Source organism: Oenanthe melanoleuca, chromosome 4 (assembly GCF_029582105.1).
Source record: "Oenanthe melanoleuca isolate GR-GAL-2019-014 chromosome 4, OMel1.0, whole genome shotgun sequence".
NCBI lineage: Eukaryota > Metazoa > Chordata > Aves > Passeriformes > Muscicapidae > Oenanthe > Oenanthe melanoleuca.
Genome location: NC_079337.1, coordinates 32,257,556 through 32,277,198, shown reverse-complemented (window position 1 = coordinate 32,277,198; position 19,643 = coordinate 32,257,556). Strand labels below are relative to the sequence as shown.

At 36.3% G+C, this 19,643-nt stretch overlaps 1 protein-coding gene across 5 annotated transcripts in view; it reads right to left on the bottom strand.

The window, feature by feature from the left end:
• KLHL2 (kelch like family member 2) overlaps window positions 1–19,643 on the bottom strand; it is a 54,589-nt gene that overhangs the window by 4,501 nt on the left and 30,445 nt on the right. For all 5 annotated transcript variants that reach the window (XM_056489576.1, XM_056489577.1, XM_056489574.1 and 2 more), the window contains 8 exons: window positions 15,355–15,517; window positions 8,359–8,468; window positions 6,872–6,988; window positions 5,720–5,869; window positions 4,706–4,823; window positions 3,901–4,098; window positions 3,044–3,145; window positions 1,940–2,068 (listed from right to left, as the gene is read on the bottom strand). In XM_056489576.1, coding sequence (XP_056345551.1) covers window positions 1,940–2,068; window positions 3,044–3,145; window positions 3,901–4,098; window positions 4,706–4,823; window positions 5,720–5,869; window positions 6,872–6,988; window positions 8,359–8,468; window positions 15,355–15,517 — 1,087 coding nt within the window. The remainder of the gene's footprint in view (window positions 1–1,939; window positions 2,069–3,043; window positions 3,146–3,900; window positions 4,099–4,705; window positions 4,824–5,719; window positions 5,870–6,871; window positions 6,989–8,358; window positions 8,469–15,354; window positions 15,518–19,643) is intronic.

The following is a 19,643-nucleotide window of genomic DNA, read 5'->3' as shown; positions in this document are numbered from 1 at the left end:
ATTTAGTTTTCCTCTCCATTTTTTTTTATCAGTGGACCAGGTCAAAGGCAGAAGAGAGTTGAGTAAGCAAACACGGGGACAACAGAAGAGAGGAGAGGGGCAGGAAGATCCCAGTGGTTAGTATGTTTAAGGAACTAAATTTCAGAGTTGTAGAAGAAATTCAACATTAAAAAAAAATCTGAAAACATCTACTGTATAAATAGGCTACAAGCACAACAACAGTTTGCAAAAACAGAGTATCAAAAAATAAACCCCAAATGCTGAAACAAAATGCATGTGCAGGCAGACTGCAAAATGAAACTTTGTCATAACCCACCAACACTATTTGTCTTTATAATGATACTTATAACTTGCCCATTTTATATAAGTATTTTCCTGAAAACTTGCCAATATTTGACTGGAATATTTTCCAGTACCCTTGCTGCAACTCTGTCCAGTTTTTAATCCAGAATTTATTTCCAAGAAGCACAGACTGAGTTACTAGAAGTCTCACAAGACAATAGTGTATTCTTGAGGTACAGTGTATCCTGTTTCCTTCATTAACATCAAAGTTTTCGTTTAGAAATACAATTGAAACACGACTTTTAGTAATAAGAGTTATCAGTTTGCTGATCTTGCAATGATTTGATGGAAGTACCACAGATAATCTTAATTTTAGTAACGAATTTAGTACTTTGATAGATATATTTTGAAAATATTTGAACTTAATTTAAACACTATTATATAGGTAAAAACTGTTCAGAGTTAACAAAGGATAATGGAAGTTAAGATGAGAGAAGGGGTAATTATTAATCATGTACTGGGCACACTAGAAGTCCATTCAGATTTATTTGTAGCAATATCTCTTCCTGTTATGAAGCACATTAATGCAATCATCAGTAGATACTTGAAGGGTATTGCTAAAAACCACCATTAAGTACTTGGCAAAAAATGTGACTCTATTACTAAAAAATAAATGTAGAAAATAATATCATGGAATTTGACTTGAAAAAGTCCATGGGAACGCATCTAGAGAAATAAAACAACTTCTGCGAGTTGAAAAAACCTGAAATACCAAAAGACAAATAGAGGACAGTGAACAGTAAATGAGATTCAAGTCCATAATATTAATAGATAATGAAAATGCTAAAGTCAATTTGGAGCTGTGGGAGCATCATTTCATTAAACAAAAGTGGAATACCACAGGCACTTTTAAAGATGTCTTTAAAGAGAAATATACACACTCAGAATTGCAAGAAGGGAAAAAGAAATCCACCAAAAAATATTATTTTTAAGATTATATAGAAATAAATGGATATCTCTTGGCTAAATGATAAAGAAGGATAACATGTAGTAGGCTGTACATGTACAGAGGATGTAAACACCAGGTGATGAGAAGAATTACTGGAATTACTGAAGGTGAAATAAAGGGTACATAAGTGGAAGTAATAGGATGAAACCAGTAATACAAACTTAGGAATGAACAAGGACAAAATTTCCTGCAGTGAATCAGAATGCAGAACAAGTCCTCCAAAGAGATGGAAACCTAGTCACAGTTCACACGTAAAATCAACCTGAAAACACTGTTAGAATAATCAGCCCTAACTGGCAAAGAGAGCTCTGTAGAAAAGACATTTTTTCATCCTTGCTGTATGGATTTTGATATGAGTTGATAGTGATTATTACAATCCATGAGTATTAGTCTGTATGTTAAAAACCATCATAAATTGTGGGAAAAGGAGGAATATGAAAGTATGAAAAAACAAAGAGAGATTTTTCTCTTAACAGACTGAATCTTATTCTGTGGAACAGTTTTGTTTTTATAACCTGCTGAGTATCAGCCATCTAGGACTAGCACATTCCATTAGATTCAGACTTTAGCTTACCTTTCATATTTTAGATACATTTTAAACCCACGAATTTGCATCTTTGCAAGGACAGCTGACCCTTGTCCACTCACCTGCTCCGCTCCGCCGCGTGCTCATTTCTGCGACATAGCTCCACTCATTGGAATTGGCATCATAGCATTCTACTGAACTAAGGCACTGCCGTGACGCTCCATCGTAGCCACCAACAGCATACAGCTTCCCTGGGGGGGAACCAAAGCACCTGCCAATTGCTAATGCACATGCAGGGACCGGCACATCGGCAAAGACGAGGTACTGCTCTCCCATTAGCTGCTCATCAGCACCTGTCAATCACTTACTGAGATTCTATACTGCAAACAGGCTAACCTAGCATGCCACAGCTCCTGTCATTTTTAGGATGTAGAAGGTACCCAGTATCTAACAACAGTGCAAGTCAAAAGATTTTAAATTGCCTAGCAGAAATACAAAGGTAAGATTTTTAATTAGGCATTGTTCAAAAGCAAGCTATTTCAACTATGTTCAATACTGGAAACTCACAAATAGGCTTCCTAGAAATATCAGAAATTTAGATGAAAATCACTTATACAGTCTTCATTTTCAGATTAGAAACAGCACTGGTCCCTATGCAGTTAAAGCACATACCCACCCCCAAAACTATTTTAGGATCCAAGAGCCAGGCCAGGCCTTCATTGTGCAAGTGACATCCAGGCTATTCACCACCAAGCTGACTGGAAAGTCAGCAGTTTTCCTGTCACTGCCCTTGGGATTGTCCCTAGCGTGTAGCCAGCAAGGTCAGCCATAGATAACAGAGCTGACAATACAGCAATGTTACATCACTAGAGACCAAATGATAAGGTCATCACATCAGCCCTCTGACTTTGCTGACATACATAACCTAGAGCTTAGCAAGGTTTTTCTCAGTTGGCCTCAGGCACAGATGAAGCTCTGAAAAAAAAATTTAAAACTACTATGCTAAAAACTGGTGAAATCCAAGTAGAATGATTACATATTGTTCATATCATTTGAATTACAAGGTTGAGCAAAAACATAAATCTGATTACATATTGTTCATATGATTTGAATCACAAGGTTGAGCAAAAACATAAATCTGAAGTATGTTTTCAAAAGTAAGAAAAACTAGTAGGGTAAATGATTGCATTTCCCTCCATTCTTTTTAATGTCATTTGTCAGCTTACCTCCAACAACACCTACACCAACACTACTCCTTCTTGTGTTCATTGGAGCTACATGAAACCACTCATTAGTCTTTAAGTTGTAAACTTCGACTGATGACAAACCTATGAAAACAATATAAAATTTTCTCTATAAATCTAGGTGCAACATACTGTCCAGCTTTCAGGAAACTCTTCATATCTGAAAATTCAAATTATTTCATTTTAAGGATTGTTAAATACTGAACAAAAAGCACAGCTTTTTGTCCTTTAGATAAGCATTTACAGTCAACCCATTCTTTATGCCTGAAAATGGGCAAATTACTGAAAACTTTTGTGGAGCTGCGAAAAATTCTTCCCTGGATTTTTACCTTTCTTTTTAATTAAGTCACATGCTTTCTCCTACATATGCTTCTATGACAGTTCTTCAGCAAAAAGATCACTTCTGCACTAATTGTTTAATGTATCTAAGTAGAGAATGAACAGTGTAAGTCTAAAGCCTCCTCACAGGTCAGAAAAAGCCATTTATAATCTTATTTACGCTACATGAAAATGCAGAAATAAATTTCTTATGCAAACAGGACAAAACAGACCAGATAGTTTTTCATCTCATATCTTCCACAGGTTAAGGATTATGACTATAAAAGGAACACTGGAAGCGAACTTGTCAAAAGTTTACTAGTCTTTAAGCCTGAACTCTTAGGAGCAGTCCACTGTTCAGGTAAGGGGATGTGACCACTTAAGCACATTCCACATCAAGAGATGCCAGACTACCCTCATGCTTGTTTTCACCACAAGTACCAGCAAAAAGAGGTATAGAAATTGATACAATTATGTTAAGAATAGTCAAAGCTATTCAGAAGTGTCTAAGGCAAACATACCTGTGCTCCCATCAAATCCTCCCACAGCATAAAGAAGGCCATTTAATACAGCTGCTCCCAGTGTGCTTCTCCTGTCTTGCATGTTAGCAACACTTGTCCACTGGTCCTTCACTGGATCATAGGAATCTACTGTACGAACTCTCAAAGAGCCATTGAAACCACCAACAGCATAAACCATGCCTCCCATGTACACCATTCCTAGAGCAGGGAAATGGGGAGGAAAGATGTGCCTTTCAGTCTCTCTGCCAATTAACTGTATTCTGATATTTGACACAAATTACAGTATTCACTACACTTGTCATGCTTTTGACAGTCCCCTGGCATGACATTTCATTCAGATTAAGCCCTAAATTTCTGATACTTTTTGCTACTAACAGTACAAATTCCTGAATACCATTCGTGCTGTATATCTTCTTGCTTAAATTGTTCAGCTGCTTTAAGAACACATGTTCATGTCTTTAATAGTGGATGATCACTTCTTCACATTCCTTATATCATTTAATAATATTGGGGGATTTTAACAGAAAAAATAGTCATTACTACAATGCATTAATATTTAAATTTATTTATCCCTTTTTTCTGTGGGAAGTAATAAAGCAGTTTATCCTACAGATTGCAAACTGAAGCACCAATTAAGCACAATTGATCAAAGTTATATCATTCCAGATTAGCAAGTAATTCAAATGATCTGTGAAGTCAGGGTTTAGCCCTTCTTAGATAAATATCTCAAGTACTGTTCCAGAGAACATACAATGCCTAAATTCTGAAGCATTACCAACCACAACAAAATATTAGGCATCCTTACCGGCTCTACATCTTCTGGAAGGCAATTCAGCTACTTGATGCCAGCGTTCTTCTTTAAAATCATAACATTCAACACTGCGAATTGCCTTTGGTGCCTGTCCCCCAACTACCATCATCAACTAACAGGGAGATAATAACAAGAATAACTGTTAGTTATTTGCATATATGAGAGCACCTGAAAGATCAAAAAAAGTGATAAAAAATAAAGCAAGCTTCTGTACAATAAGTAATTAAAGGCTGTCTCTCCTACAGAAATTTGAGTCTTGCGAACCAGGCAAAATTATTAGTTAGGTATTTTTTTAAACAAATGTAATTTGTAGTTATTTTGTCCCAAGGAAATGCCAAGGATAGAAAAGCGGGAAGCAGTCAGAATCTTGGTAACACTCCCATGAAAGAGGGAGACCTTGCTGTATCTTCACATCCTACTGTGATCTCAGGTATGAGAATTCACCATCTCTGATGTGTAAAGAAACTGTGACCATGCATCACATAACAGCCTTATCTTGTTCTTCTAGGAAAAACGTGCAAAGTCTGCTGAACTGAATCTCCTATTCCATTATTGCCATTTTCACAACAGTACTATAAGAAAACTTCTTCACTTCATTCTAAAGGAGAAAGTATCCAATGTTTGTTTTTGCTAAAATGAACTAAAGATTAAATTAAAAAATCCCAACACAGAAGCTTCAGTCATTCTTTGTTTTGGTTTGGGGTTTTTGGTTTTTTTTGTTTGTTTGTTTGTTTTTAACAGGCCTACTTCTCCATAAGTGTATATTTCTCAAAAGCTGAAGCACTTATTAAAAAATGTTTTCTGGGAGGGCAGGAGGGATTCTCTGTGTAGGTGGGAGGCTAAAATATCTGTACCATAAGTAAGATGGAGTGTAAAGATAATAATTTGTTGCCTTTTTATGATAATTAATTTTTTACAGGAATACCCCAAGACACAGTCATGCTGTCATGAAAGCTTTTAAAATGCAGTTTGAAATACTAAGTAACATTGGAAAAACAAGAGTCTTACTTTTGGAAGGCTAGCAGGTGTTCTCAGTTTTGTCCGTGTGCTTTTCATCAATGCCCGTTGCTCAGTTGGGAGCAAGTGATACTTCATAGCTTCAATGAGGTAATCTTTACAAGCACTGCTGTTCTTAACCAATATTTCCTCTTCAACTCTCTGTTTATTAATAGAAGTTTAACAAGGTCTGAGCACATTAAGGAAGTAAAACAGATATTACAATCCAAAGTGTAATAAAGCCAATGATCTATCACACAAATGCAGATCAATCTAATTTTTAAGATTATAATTTAACCAGTAGGGCACAAATTTGTGTTGGAAATGTGCAGTCACATACAAAAAAATCAAAATATGCTGATTGTTAATTAATAAGTGGAAAAAACAGTGATAGGGAAGGTAAATAATTTTTCTTACAATTGGGCAAATGACTTGATTTTTTCAATACAGACAGTACAGAATATTTTAAGGCAGGAGTAGCAGAGAATAATATAGCAAACTAGTAAGCCATCCTGCAAGAATAAAAGCCACAACAGAACACAACAGCAAAAAAAAAACCCAAATCCCACCCAAAACAACCCACACAAATTGGAGATTTGTATCACAAAACGAGAATTTTTAAAGTAAACCCATACCAACCTATTAATACTTACAATTCAATGTTAGTACTGAACTCATATTGTCAATCCTAAATATTTAACCTGACACCAAAATATCCAAATGAGCTTATAAAATCTGAAAAAATGTATTTTGTCTTAACCAGGTAAAAGAATGCTTCCTTTGTCATTAATTCCTAATCAGCTTAAACAACAGATATAATTCTGAAGTCAAAAATTCACTTATGAGAACAAATCCTTTATCAAAAGATGGCATTACAAATGAAACCTAACCTGATCTAAGTGAATTACATTGTTCAGATTTCTGGTGTGGTCATGCAGCCAGCCAAACAGATAAATTACTTGTGTAAGTCATCCTCTACTGTGGGAATCCCTCACCTTGGTCTTTGTGTGTGCACACAAGTATGTGGTAGTGGCTGTTTGCTTACTTTTAATATCACTAACATACTAATGACCCTGTTGTTGAAATTTAAAATTATCTATCTGGCATCAAACTAATGAACAGAAATAGTCACATGCAGAATAATTAGTATTCCTTTTTGCTTACCTGAACTAAATACTCCCGGGAAAGCAAAGGCAGCCGAACATGCTCCATCAGACGTGCCATTAACTCCTGCCTTACATCTTTGTCATGGTTTACCCAGGCTATCACTGCTTCAAATACCTTCCAGAAAACAAACAAATCAAGTTCCTTGACTTACAAGTTCATAAGCATGAAAAAATCAGTGTGCCTCCAACAATAGTTTGCTTATACTAAAACTCCTTATGTAAGAACAGATGACAGTGGTTACAGCTCCCATTATTTCCATATTTATCAACAACAGCATTATGAAGGTGCATTATGTGGCCTCTTTTTATGTCTACTCCTCTACTGGTGTTTCAAGAATAGCTGTGCTACATTGACAAAATGCACACAGTGACTTCACTAATACTGAAAACTAGGCAAACAAACAATACAGCAGCAGGAATATTACAGTCCTCATACTTTTCTTCCTTTCTTGGACAACTGACCTGCCACATCACCATTCAAATGACTTATCTTCACTGAGTCTTAGCAGGACAAGTGATCCCAATCCTGGTTTTGCCTCCATTGCACAGCAGCTCATCATTCACTAAAGCATTAAAACCTTGATTATACTCCAGAAAAGCAGCATCACGTGTATTTAAGTGATAGATCCAGACCTTCAGGGTATTACAGGAACAATAACATAGCTTTGCTAGTTGCTGTTTAAGCAGATAGTTCTTAGAGTCAAAGTTTCAAAAAGGTTTGAACACAATTAGTCTCATTTGAGTACAACTATAAACTTCATGGAAAAAAGAAAACCAATATATTTCAAATAGAACATAACTGAATTTAAAAAGCTCAAAATGAATAAATACACAACCTGAAAACCATCAGAGGTTTACAGAAACAGCCTGGGCTCACTGAAGAACACTGTTTCAAAAATGGTTTAAAGGATTGAGATCCAGGCTAAAGGTGAGCTAACACACATTAAACTCTGGTAGGTAATACCAAGCTGCCATGTCATCTCTTGTGCAACCCACATGTGTTCAGTTAGGTTAAACAGTTCACTTATACACACACAGCTTTAATGCCTTTGTGGGACTGATGTTAAAGTTAGTAAATGGCACATAGTTGCTCTTCAAACTTGGAATTATTTATCCCTTGGTAAACCAAACTCCTGTGGATGTGACTCAGCATGTGTTCTGATTGTTCTGCTTGAAGATGAGAAGAAATTGCCATTTAATGTAGCTTTGTTTTTTGTTTTTCTTTCCCAAAGGACAAAGAGTAATGTGATTTATTATAGTTTTAGGATTTTTAAGAGTGGAGACTAATTTTCAGCATCAGACTGACAACACTTTTGGGAAAAGTCCTTTAAACCTGAGCACAATACCTGCCTAATTCCTCTAAGGAAACACAGAACACATCCAAAAAAATATACAAATCAATAGGAGCAAGCTGACTTTTTCATAAAAGGATATATATCCTTTTATAAAAAGATAGAAAGAATAATGGGATATAGATTGTCTTACCTTCTCCTCTGAGGCAATTGTGAGTTTGTCACTGGATATCAGACTGCACACCTGCTCTACACCAAGATTGAGGTATTCTTCACTAAGTACGACATCGGAAAAGTGCTGTTCTGTTTGGAGGAGAAGAAATTCAATAACATGGAATGCAACACGTCTCCATATATATAACAAGCATTAAAGCAGCTAGATGCAATACATTGACTTAAAACCTCTTCTATAGGTTAAAGCTTGGTCTCACAAATGGCTTTTATATTTAAAGATTCTTCAACTGAAATATTAAAACACATTATACTAAAAGCATTGTAGCAATTTTCAGTTGCTTGCTTCATCTCAGTACTTGTCCTTGAGAATTACCTAAGTCTCATTTTGCTAAATTTGTACACAAAAATACAGAAAAAGACTCCAGAGTCTGTATACTCTGCATGTTGTCGACAAGCATATTTTATATTTGTAGTTTGACATGAACAATGGTTGATTCTTTGGAACCAATCAGCAATGTCATACATGTCCTGTTGCATCTCTCAGAGCTTCTCCAAGGTCATAAAATATTGCATATTGCAATCCCTACAATGTGCAGAAGGTATGTAGTTTTTCCTAATTTTTTTTTAAACGTCAACTTAAATAAAACTGAAAAAAAATAATGTTTCCAAGTTGTCATTCAGTTATTCAGTTTTCCCTTTCCTTCCTTAAAATTGATTTTTATGGCCTTTTTTTGCCTTAAAAGTAGTTCAATTCAGTTAAATTTCCCCCCTTCTTCTACTATTCCTAACAAAATTTAGAAGGGACAACTGTTACTGAGAACTTAAGAATTCTCTCAAAATTACAATAAATAAAAAGAGGCCAGCAGATATAACAAAGAATATTTTATAGCCCTTTCAATCCCTCTACTACTGCTGTAATAGACACTGTAACTAAGACTCCATACTTGAGAAAGTTGTCTAAGCTGTAAAAAAAAGTTAAAGAATGCTGAATGCTTTAGCTTAAGAAGTCTAATTTTTCAGTTCAACTTTGCAGGGTACGAGAAAACAGCTGTTTTAGATGCAATCATCATTGGTACAAGTCCACCTCATTCTGCAGCATTCTCTTATGATGGACAGGTAGTATTTTCTACAGTACTTCAGGCAATGGGAAAGAAAGGATGAGAGGAAATACTATTGATTTTTATAACATCCCCATTACTTTACCGCTCTACAAATCTTCTTGTATCTGTTTGCTTTTCAGACAAGTATGCAATTTCTCAAGCTAAGTATCTGATGAGTTTTATTGTTTGCAAATAGAAATTGAGAAAGGTAATTTGTATAGATTATTTTTACAATAAACTCCAAATTTCAGGTGACAGTGGCACAAATCAGTATGCCTGACGGTACTGAGAAGCTGAGTTTGGAAGCAAGCATAAAAGGGAAGCAACACCCATCCAACTCTCAAACAAATCTGAGGTTCTAAAACACTGTTCATCTTTCCTTGAGAAATAAAATGCAACAGTGGATCACATCCAACAGGATATATTTAATAAATTAGAAATAGCTGGTTGATTTTATAGACTTACATATAAAAGCTTTGCTTTTAAAAAGTTTAGATTTATGTCATGCACTAAGTAGGAAGAGATCCACCCTCTAAACCAGGAGAGAAAGTTGAGAATTTTCAAAGTAATACAATGAATGTGAGGCTGTCTCCTGTTTTCATGCTAAACATATGAACTATAGAAGACAGTCCAAAGAAACTAGTGCTTGAACAAAAACTGTTTTACTGGATGTCAGCCTCTTAAAGCATAAAACATGGCACAGTCAAGAGAAGGAGTGAAAAAAGGAGAAACACTAAACATAACTACTCAATCAACAGCTATAGATCCTCAGGTAAATGAATTATGGACAAAAAAGAACATAGAATTTCTACATAAATTTTAGTTGTCAAAAAAGAGGTAAGATGAAATAACTTGTCTCATCAGAATCAGATCTCTTGTTGTCTAGGAAACCATAGTAACTGATTGACAGATAACATTTGGGCAGAAGCCAATTGCAAGTATAGCTACACGGATTATTTAAAGTAATTAAAAACTGAAGAAGAACAAGGAAATATAAAATCAATTAAATCCACCAATGGCAATTTATGTAATACTAGTGAAGTGTTGACGACAGAAGGCTTCATTATATATAAAAATTACACTTTTGAAATCCAAACTTTTTTCATCCTTTTAGCAAGAAGGATATCAGCATCTTCAAAATAACATGATTCAGTACTTAAATTTCAAGAAATCACACTTAGATCCTCTTTCCTCAATAACAATGAAAAATAGTACTGGAAACGTGTGGATTTTTTTGCCTTCTGGGTTCAGATTTGTATTATCTCATATTACTGCTCCCATCCTGAAAGCTTTGATAGTCTGGAGACATTAACATCAAACATTATGAAACTTATGCTTAAATGATTGAATATTTCATGCAACTGTCCCCTGTAAAATCTCAAATTATCTTGGTTTTTATTTATTGCATTAGGGAATATGCTTCTTTCTTTATGAACATCTCTTAGAGAAGCAAGGAGAGAACTACCCAGATGGAAGTTTCCATGAGAGAATAAAATAATTACTTTTTCCCAAATCAGAATTTTGCACACAGTATGTGTCTTTGACAAATTTGTACTGGAATCCTGTCCCATTTCTTCCCTCTTTACCCAGAAAATGAAGCCAGCTGGCTCCAGAGTCTGGCAGCCTGGAAACAAGCTGGCTTAGGACCTGCAGAGGCTTGGCTTCTAAATTCCCACTTCCTAAGCAAGTAGAGTCCTACTTCTTTATTATCAAGACTAAACTCTATCTTAAAAAAAAGAAAAATCCATTTTACGACATTTCTAAAATATCTGTTCCAATTGCATATGAAAAACAGATTTTCACATTTTTGCAACTGAGTCATTTTCTATCTGAATAGCTAAAGATCTGTCCTTGTCTGCCCTGTGCCAGTAGGGTGAGAAAAACGAAAATAAAGTCTTTACCAACACGAAAGGGGCTAGTAACAAAAATGTCTGGAAGTATAATAAACAATGCCAGAGTGCAGAGCATAGGAAGAAAATAGGAGCTGTAAATATACTGCTTTTTGGTATGCGTTGTTCTGAGTCTGGAGCTATGTATCATACATGCACATGCAGCAAAAAGCACTTGATACATCTTCTATCCAAAAGGCATACAAGTCTAAGCTATACAGATATTGACATTAACTTTATATTTTCCAATTACATAAGAAGGAAAGCGAGATCTGAAACCTGTACAGGGCATTTTATGCCTTAAACATTTCTGCATTCATTCACAATGTCACATAGAGATTTTTTTTTGCTTGCTACAAAGGGCTTTTGCTATTGGCCTATTTTAAGGCACTGGTCAAACAGGAACCCCAGCTTTGTTGCAGAGGGATAGACACAAGCTCTGCCAGTTGAAGAACCAGCAGAAGCTAAAACTGCAGATTAACATTTTTTCCAAAAAATCTTTATTTGTCAATTTTATGCTTAAATAACTGTTTTTTAGAACACCATGAAATTCACAACAGCCAAGGCAACAGCAGCATAGCAACAGACGTTGCTACTCAGAATAGAATCATAGGAATGATTCTGACAGCTCCATCCTTTCCATGCCAGGCATACGGATGTACACAAGAACAGTCTACAGAAGACTTTCATGCTTCCAAGTCTTGCCAGGGCTCAAGTTTTAGACTAAGAGCACCAGAAGCAAGTATGCTGTTATCCCACAGTCAAATGCAATGCAGCAATTCTTGCATCACAACATAACTAGGATTCCCTAACAAAAGAATCTTCAACATCTCAGCACAGTGCTTAAAGCCAAAAAGGTTCACTGTGCCAAGACTCAAAGGACACCTCTGCCAGAGGTCTCCCAAGGTTTCCAATGCCCTATGCAGTGGGTGAAATACATTATTATTCTCTGGTTAAAACTAAGAAATGTGTCAGGACATAAGCATTGAGCAAGGCTCTCTCAGGTCCAAGATGGCACACCCCTCTTAATTAAAAGGCTTTACCAAATTATCTTCAAGTTGTACAAAACATTAAATCACCTACATAATCCCCTGCTTTCTCAGGAAAAATTGTTATTTTGTGAACATCCTTTAACATTATGTAAGACACACCCCAGACCAAAACTGAGGACAGACTAGCACTAGTGCTCATGCCACATCCTCTTCCTAGGAATCCTCACAGAAGAAGGATGAGAGGCCTCAGCTGTACACAGTCTCTGACTGTGCAAGTGTAACAAGACCCAGAGCAGGATTGCTTTCTGGAACATCATGAGACAGGTGGCATCTCCAAGTTCAATTGCAACACAAGCTCATTCCAAGTAACCTGTACAATTGTCTACTATTTTCAGATCACAGGTGCATATAAATGACTCCCCTAGAAATCTTGCTCTCTGCACGAAGGACCAACCCACCACAGGAATACAAAGCTTCAATTTTAATGGAAGTTGTGTTTTCATTCCCACTGGAAAGAAGTTCTAGAGGTTTCACTTTTCTAATAACTTCTGATCCATTGGCATCCATTTGTTTTTATATTATCATTGTCTATGAACAGAAGTATCTTGCTTTTTTTTCCCTAAATCTAACATAATAAAGATTGGGAGAAGTTACAAAAAAAACCACTTTTCATTTTCTCTAGCAGGGAAATATTTTTACTTCTTTTTTCAATCTAATAATCCTTTTCTGTACTCATTCTAATTTCTGAAGCCTTAATCCCAAAATATGTGCTCTAGGAGTTAAGCTGCCTGTGCTACAAAGCTTAACTCTGAAATGGCACAGCCATGTATTTTTGGCTCAGACTTTTAAGAATTTTTTTTCAGTTGTAAGAAAGCTGTGACAAAGTACAAAGAGCTATTTGAGATAAGAATGGGGGGAAAAGAAGCTATGATGGCTGAGATACAGGTAGTAAGTAGCCTGAAAATTCAAGAGGAAAAACATTGACCTGAAAAGGTATAGAACTGTAAGAAAGGAAATCAGGGAGTCAGCAGACAGAAATTCAGCAAGACTGATGATCAGCCAATTCCAAGGAGAAATGAAGCCAATGCTTCTTCTCTGAATTCTTTTATCAGGAGTACTGAGTAGTCTGGTGCTCAGCCTAGTATCTTGCATGCCCCAACTAAAATCAACAAATAGCTTCCCTCCCCTTTTCACTTGTCTGTGTTCTGCTTGCAGACACTCTCTGAGCACAGCAAAGGATGCCTGAACAAAATTACCCAGGGAAGGAGAGTTAACAGGTGGACACAATTCCTGTGCTCTCAAAACACATTTAACCAATACTGCACTCAAGGTCTTGACAGGGTCTTAGAATTTGTATTTCTAGAAAGTAATCTATACAAATATTAGCTTCAGCTACTGAACTGAACAAAGATTGTTTAGAAGTAACTGAAGTAGTTTAGAGGTTTAGTTTAGAAGCAAATAAGGCCCAGTCAGAACAGAAGTTGGAAAAAGTAATTTAAAATTCAAAATTAAGTAACAGCTGTATCAAAACATGTTCCCTAAAACAGTAAATATCTGAACATTAACTATAGTTAATAAATGTATGGCTTGTTTTGTATTGCACAAAAGGTCAAAAAATGTAATGGTTTTTGGATTTGATATTCTATTACTCAGAGACAAAAGGATTTAATTAAAAAAATGTCTAAATAGAAATATCACAGAGTCAGTCATGTACACATCACAACTTCTTGAGTAATTGCCAACTTCTTTGGCATTACAAAAGCTAGTACTTTCAAAAAAATCTGAAAAACTTTTGTATTTTTAAAATTGATATATCAGTCATTCTTGATAGAAATACTATAATCTTCTGTAAGTTTAAAAAAAACCTATACTACAAAACAGAATTTCTAGGAATGAAGACAACTGAAAGCATTCATCAAAATCCTTGCCTTTCTGAGGTCTAAATTTATTCAAGGCAATAAAAAGCATATTATTTGGACCTCAGTTGAAGCACTTAGTGCTCTATTTCAGGAAAATCTTCAATTTTAACTCTGTACTAATTGTTAATTATTTTAATTGGTCACTGTACATTTTAGGAAAGTTATGAAAAGCAATGCAGTCGTATGTATTTTTTTCTACAGCCTTATCAGACCATCCAATTTTTAATTCTCTTTTTTGTATTGCTCTTGTTCTAAGCCTGACAGTGCTAGGAGGAGGAAGGCAGAGCAGAGAGAGGATCTGACTGTGCACCCTGACTAAATACAGCATATTTATCTCAAAAGTAAGAACAGACTGTGCATCGCTCTAAAATCCACCCCAGACACAGAAAATACACAGTAGGAGTTGAGCTGGCAGCTTGTCATAAAGGCCAGCAGTAGTCCAAGAATATGATGACAATAAGGGAAGCTTTTGGGGGAATGGAAGGTGGTTTGGAGGAAATACAAGGTTAGTACCAAGCATAAGAAAATAGGAGAGCTGGAGAGACAGATGAAATACAAGATTCAAGTGGATGAGACTATAGGTACCCTCTATAGTCGGAAATTTCAAGTCTTTGGCTAGATGAGCAGGATTTTTAGAAGATAAGTTGGTAACATAATGCCCAACATTACATTTCTTGCTTCTTCACTAGTGCAGTGCAGGGGCTACCTCTCCTCCCAATAACTTTTTAAAATTTCTTCCCCCATGGAATTCCTACATACTTTGACCTGTGGTAGTTGTCAGAAGTTTAGTTCTTCTTTCCTGATTTCCTCCTCTAAGTAAGGGTGCAAAATTTAAAACAGGAAGCTAGCTTCTTTCTGGATTAAAAATGGCTTGGACCCTGCAGAGTCAGAATAGTCTGTGAAGATGATGCTCCATTCAGCTTAAATATAACTGTGGGCCAGCCAGCACATTTTATTTCTCTTAAAGACATTCAGATCCAATGTAGTTTTCATTAGGAGATGCATATCTGCAATAACATGGATAAAACTCGGGTTCCTCTGGGTGGGGTTGGGTGGCATGGAACCCACCCACACTGACAGATACCAAGCTGCATGCTCTGCTAATGATAACTTGCCTGCATATGTGTTGGCCTTGCTCAAGAGGTCTGTGCATGCATGCATGTCAGCAAAAGCACGAATCCCCAGGCAGTTGATAGGATGAAGCTGGGATTCCAAAAATTCACAGCAAGTCCTCTTCACATCCTGCAGTTGCAAGAGACCAGCTGCTGGGAGCAGTACCTGAAAAGTAACAGCTGGTTAATGTCCCAATTCAATTCTGATGTCATACAAGAGTACTGTCAATATTAAGAAAACAAAACAAACCATTTAAAAACCAAGATTAAAACAAAGTGGAAGATTTCAGCATTATGCAACTGAAGAAGTTAAAACCCAGCACGAGCATGATTTTACCTCCCTACAGATACCATTCAGAATAACAAACAACATCTCTACCATTGCATTCACTGGGGAAGTCATTCCACAAACTGTAATTCAGGCTCTATTTCAACTCTTCCCAATACTCATTCACAAGTTCCCTTCCAGCATTTCATAATTACATCTCATTTCCAAGTCTTCAAGGTTGGATATTTTTAAAAGGAAGTTTCCTAGACCATGATAGAACATGTAAATCTTATTTGCATGCAAGCACTGGACACTGTATCAATTTTTTGTTAGCATCAAAAATAAACATATTTATGCAAGAGATTCCAGTAAGGACAGAATTCAGCTTCCCCAGAAGTCTGTGACCTTCTTGGAAGAATGATAATTCAAAACTGTCTGGCAATCAATATAGGCAGGAAAAATGAAGGATCATATATTTAACAAATGTTTGATTTGAATATCAACTGTTAATGAAAGAGAAATTAAGAAAAGACACAAATGTGATTGCACTGAGATACACAGACTATTGCTAAGTAAAATACTTTAAAAATAGTTTAAATCTTAGATAATTCTCGAAAATATTTAATAAGTCTAACAAAGTAAGTGGAAAAGATGTAATAAGCATAAAAATCAGTGTCACACAATTCAAAACAACTTTAGTAAGCTTAAGGGTTATTAATTACAAGGTTGAAGGAGTACAGTGAAATCATCTTACTTTAGCATATGGTTATCTAAATGTTAAGATAATATTACTAATACAATTTGTATTACCAAAACACAGTATGACTAGTTATAACAGCGAGTAGATAAATTAATTTGATATTTAATTCTATGATAAGATATAATCATTAACTTACATAGCAAAAATCAATGCTAGAAATCTACTACAAGTATTTATTTACACAACTTGTACCAAAGAAGCAAACATTTCATACTTGTTCACAAACTCATTAACTAATTCAAGGACAGTCCTAGATAATTTTAGGCATATTTTAAGTATAGTTGAGCAAGTAATTCTGAGAACAAACCTTGACTGCATAAATGGGTCCAGTAGAAAAATATGCAAAATCATCATCAAATCAGAATACAAAATGGAAAGGTGAAATCTGAGAATGGCATGGAGAAAATAATTTAATATTTGTATGCACAATTACCCTGGCATACTTATATGAACAGTAAAGGAATGTTACAAGAACCAGATGACTCTTCATTATGGGAAATTTACATGAGTTCTGAAGATCACTGTAACTGAGCTTGCAAAGTTAAAGATTTCAATACATTTTAGTAATCAGAAAACAAAACATTCAAGTCTAAACGTATTTTACATTCTGCTGCTAAAAAGGAAAAGAGAGGTAAAGTGCATCAAATTTATCTTGCTGAATTACACATTGGGCTTTGGTTACTAGGCAACAAGAGCAGTGATAACATCTAGCTATTTTCATTTGTACCTATAGAACTGTTGGTCTGAAAGCCATAACAACCTGCATTCAAAAATACAATTCCATCACAGTCAGATTTACTCTGCTGAAGCCAGAGACAGAACTAAAAGGGGGAAAAAATACCAAAACAACCCAAACTCTTCTCAAATCCATAAGAAAAAAAAGAAGAGAAAAAAGGAAACTACATTAAAACTGCGGTACAGATTAACTGCTGCTGACTCTAAATTGGTCAGTTATAGCTCAGCTTTATTTCTGAAAATAGCCAGTAGAGGGTATCATAACTTTCCTTTAAAGATCAAAAATACTGTAATGCGCATACTGCTTTGTACTGCAAGAAATGCAGAGGTGAAAAAAAAAAAAATCTCAGATTTCTTGTTCTATGAAAATACATTCTCATCACGGCTATTACTAAATCAAAGAAAACGGAACAGATTATTATTACAGATGGCAAATAAGAAATTATGTATTCTCTTTTTTTGTGTCAAAAATGTAATGATAAATCTCGGAATGACTGCTAGATTTCTGAGAGCAAATGATTTAACCCTTACAAGCCTATGAAGGCTATTCCCTGGTTATTTCCTTTTGGTTCTCCTTCCCACTGTGACATGCCTATTCACAAAACTCTGTGCATGCATCATGCCAAATACATCTTTCCAACCCCACTGAGATAAAAAGGACTGTGACCAGGTGCAAGTATTTGTTATAAAATCCACCTGCAATGTAATCTTCATAGTCAGGAAGGATCCACTTAAGGCCTGGAACCTGGGTCCATGTTTTCACTGGAGTAGGTTCAAGCCCTCCACAACTCAACTAGACCATCAATCTGTAAATGAGGCTGCTGCCCTCTCTTGGGGCCCTTCAGGTAGCTGCCTGGAGTATGTCAGGGGCTGAGGGTACTAATGATGCAGGCAGCTTTTCTCCCTCATTTTTTTCCTGATGGCATTATGACTCTGTTCATCTTTGTGCAGCTGGACACGTTCATCTCACATGACTGAAACATGAGTTGAGCTTGGATGTGAGGAGCAGCTGGTACAGGCAGACACCTCTCCAGGTTCTCACAAGCCCACCAGCTCACCAGGAACACATTTGCAGCAGTCCCAAAGAGATACAGCCTGCCTGAGTGATGAACAAACCTCTACAAGGAAAGAAGACTTGGGAGATGGGGAAGGGTGATGAACTAAGGGAAGAAATGCAAGAATGAGCATCCAGTGGTATAAACAAAGTCCACATAAGGGGGACTGGAGGGTGACTTTTCCTTTAGATATATGGCTGTGCCAGTAAATCATCAGGTTATGCAAACAGCCTTTTCTAAAAGAATTACTAGCATATAAGTACTCCCCCAGCTAGCCAGGCCAGCAGGGGGAGAACTACCTATGTGTCAGGGCTCAGTCCCACAAAAAGTGTGAAATAAAAAGCAAACAGAAGGAACTCTCAAGAGAGCAGTAGGCTTGAGAGGGCTTTAGCCCACATATTCCATCCTGGTGAACTGGAGATGCCCACCATCCTGACAGTGGGCATATATAGATCAGTAATGGGAATCACTTTTGCATATTGATCTAAATGTATATTTCAACTGCTATGTCATGCTTGTGTTGTGATTTCAGCATATTGCAGTATGTCTCTACTAAATCACAACATAACAGCATGTAGTACAAGTATCTTCACAACAGTAAAATTCATGGCAAACATTAAACCCCCCTCATGAACTAGCTAGAAGCAGCTGGTCAGAGCAGCTGCCCTGGAGTGCCTCCTTACCAGAAGAGTGTTCATCCTGCCTGAGGGCTGCTAGATGCCCTGACAGGCACAGCCCTTTGATTGGTACCCCTTCTTGGTCACAAGATTTTAGTTACTGCCCTGCCAGTGGAGAATGGGGGAACAAGTCCAGTGGAAGGAGCCACCAGGATGATCAGAGGGCTGGAGCATGTGATATTACAAGGCAAAGCTAAGAAAACTGAGTTTGTTCAGCCATAAAAGACAAAAAGGGAGACCTTATTACAGTTCACAGCTACCTAATGTGAGGGTAGAGAAGAGTGAGCCAGACTCTTCTTTGAGATGCATAGCCATAGCACAAGGAAAAGTAAGAGCACAGCAAAATCTAATCAGAAAAAAAGGAGTTAGGTTGCTTTCACTGTTTTGTGTTGTGTTTTGCTGGGTATTTTTTTTAAATCATGAGGCTGGTTAAGCCCCAGAACAGGTTGCCCCAGCCACCTGCAGAATCTCCATTCCTGGGAGATATTAAAAATTCGGGGAACGGCCCTCTCAACATACTTTTAGAAAGCTGAATAAAAAGTAAAATTTAATTGATTAAAGCTTTCTGCCTGCTAATTTAAATCAATTTGATCCAGTAATTTTATATCCATCCAAGCTGTCCTCTTTGCACTCCTTTCTGTACCATGAGGTTCTCTTAGACAGACCATGTTTTGATACATGACATATGAAGAAGCTTAAGACAATATTTTCTTCTCTACTACTTTCAAATTTTCTGTAATTATCTTAAAATTTCTGCCAGGAATATTTGCTCAAATTCAAACTAATATTCACCAAAA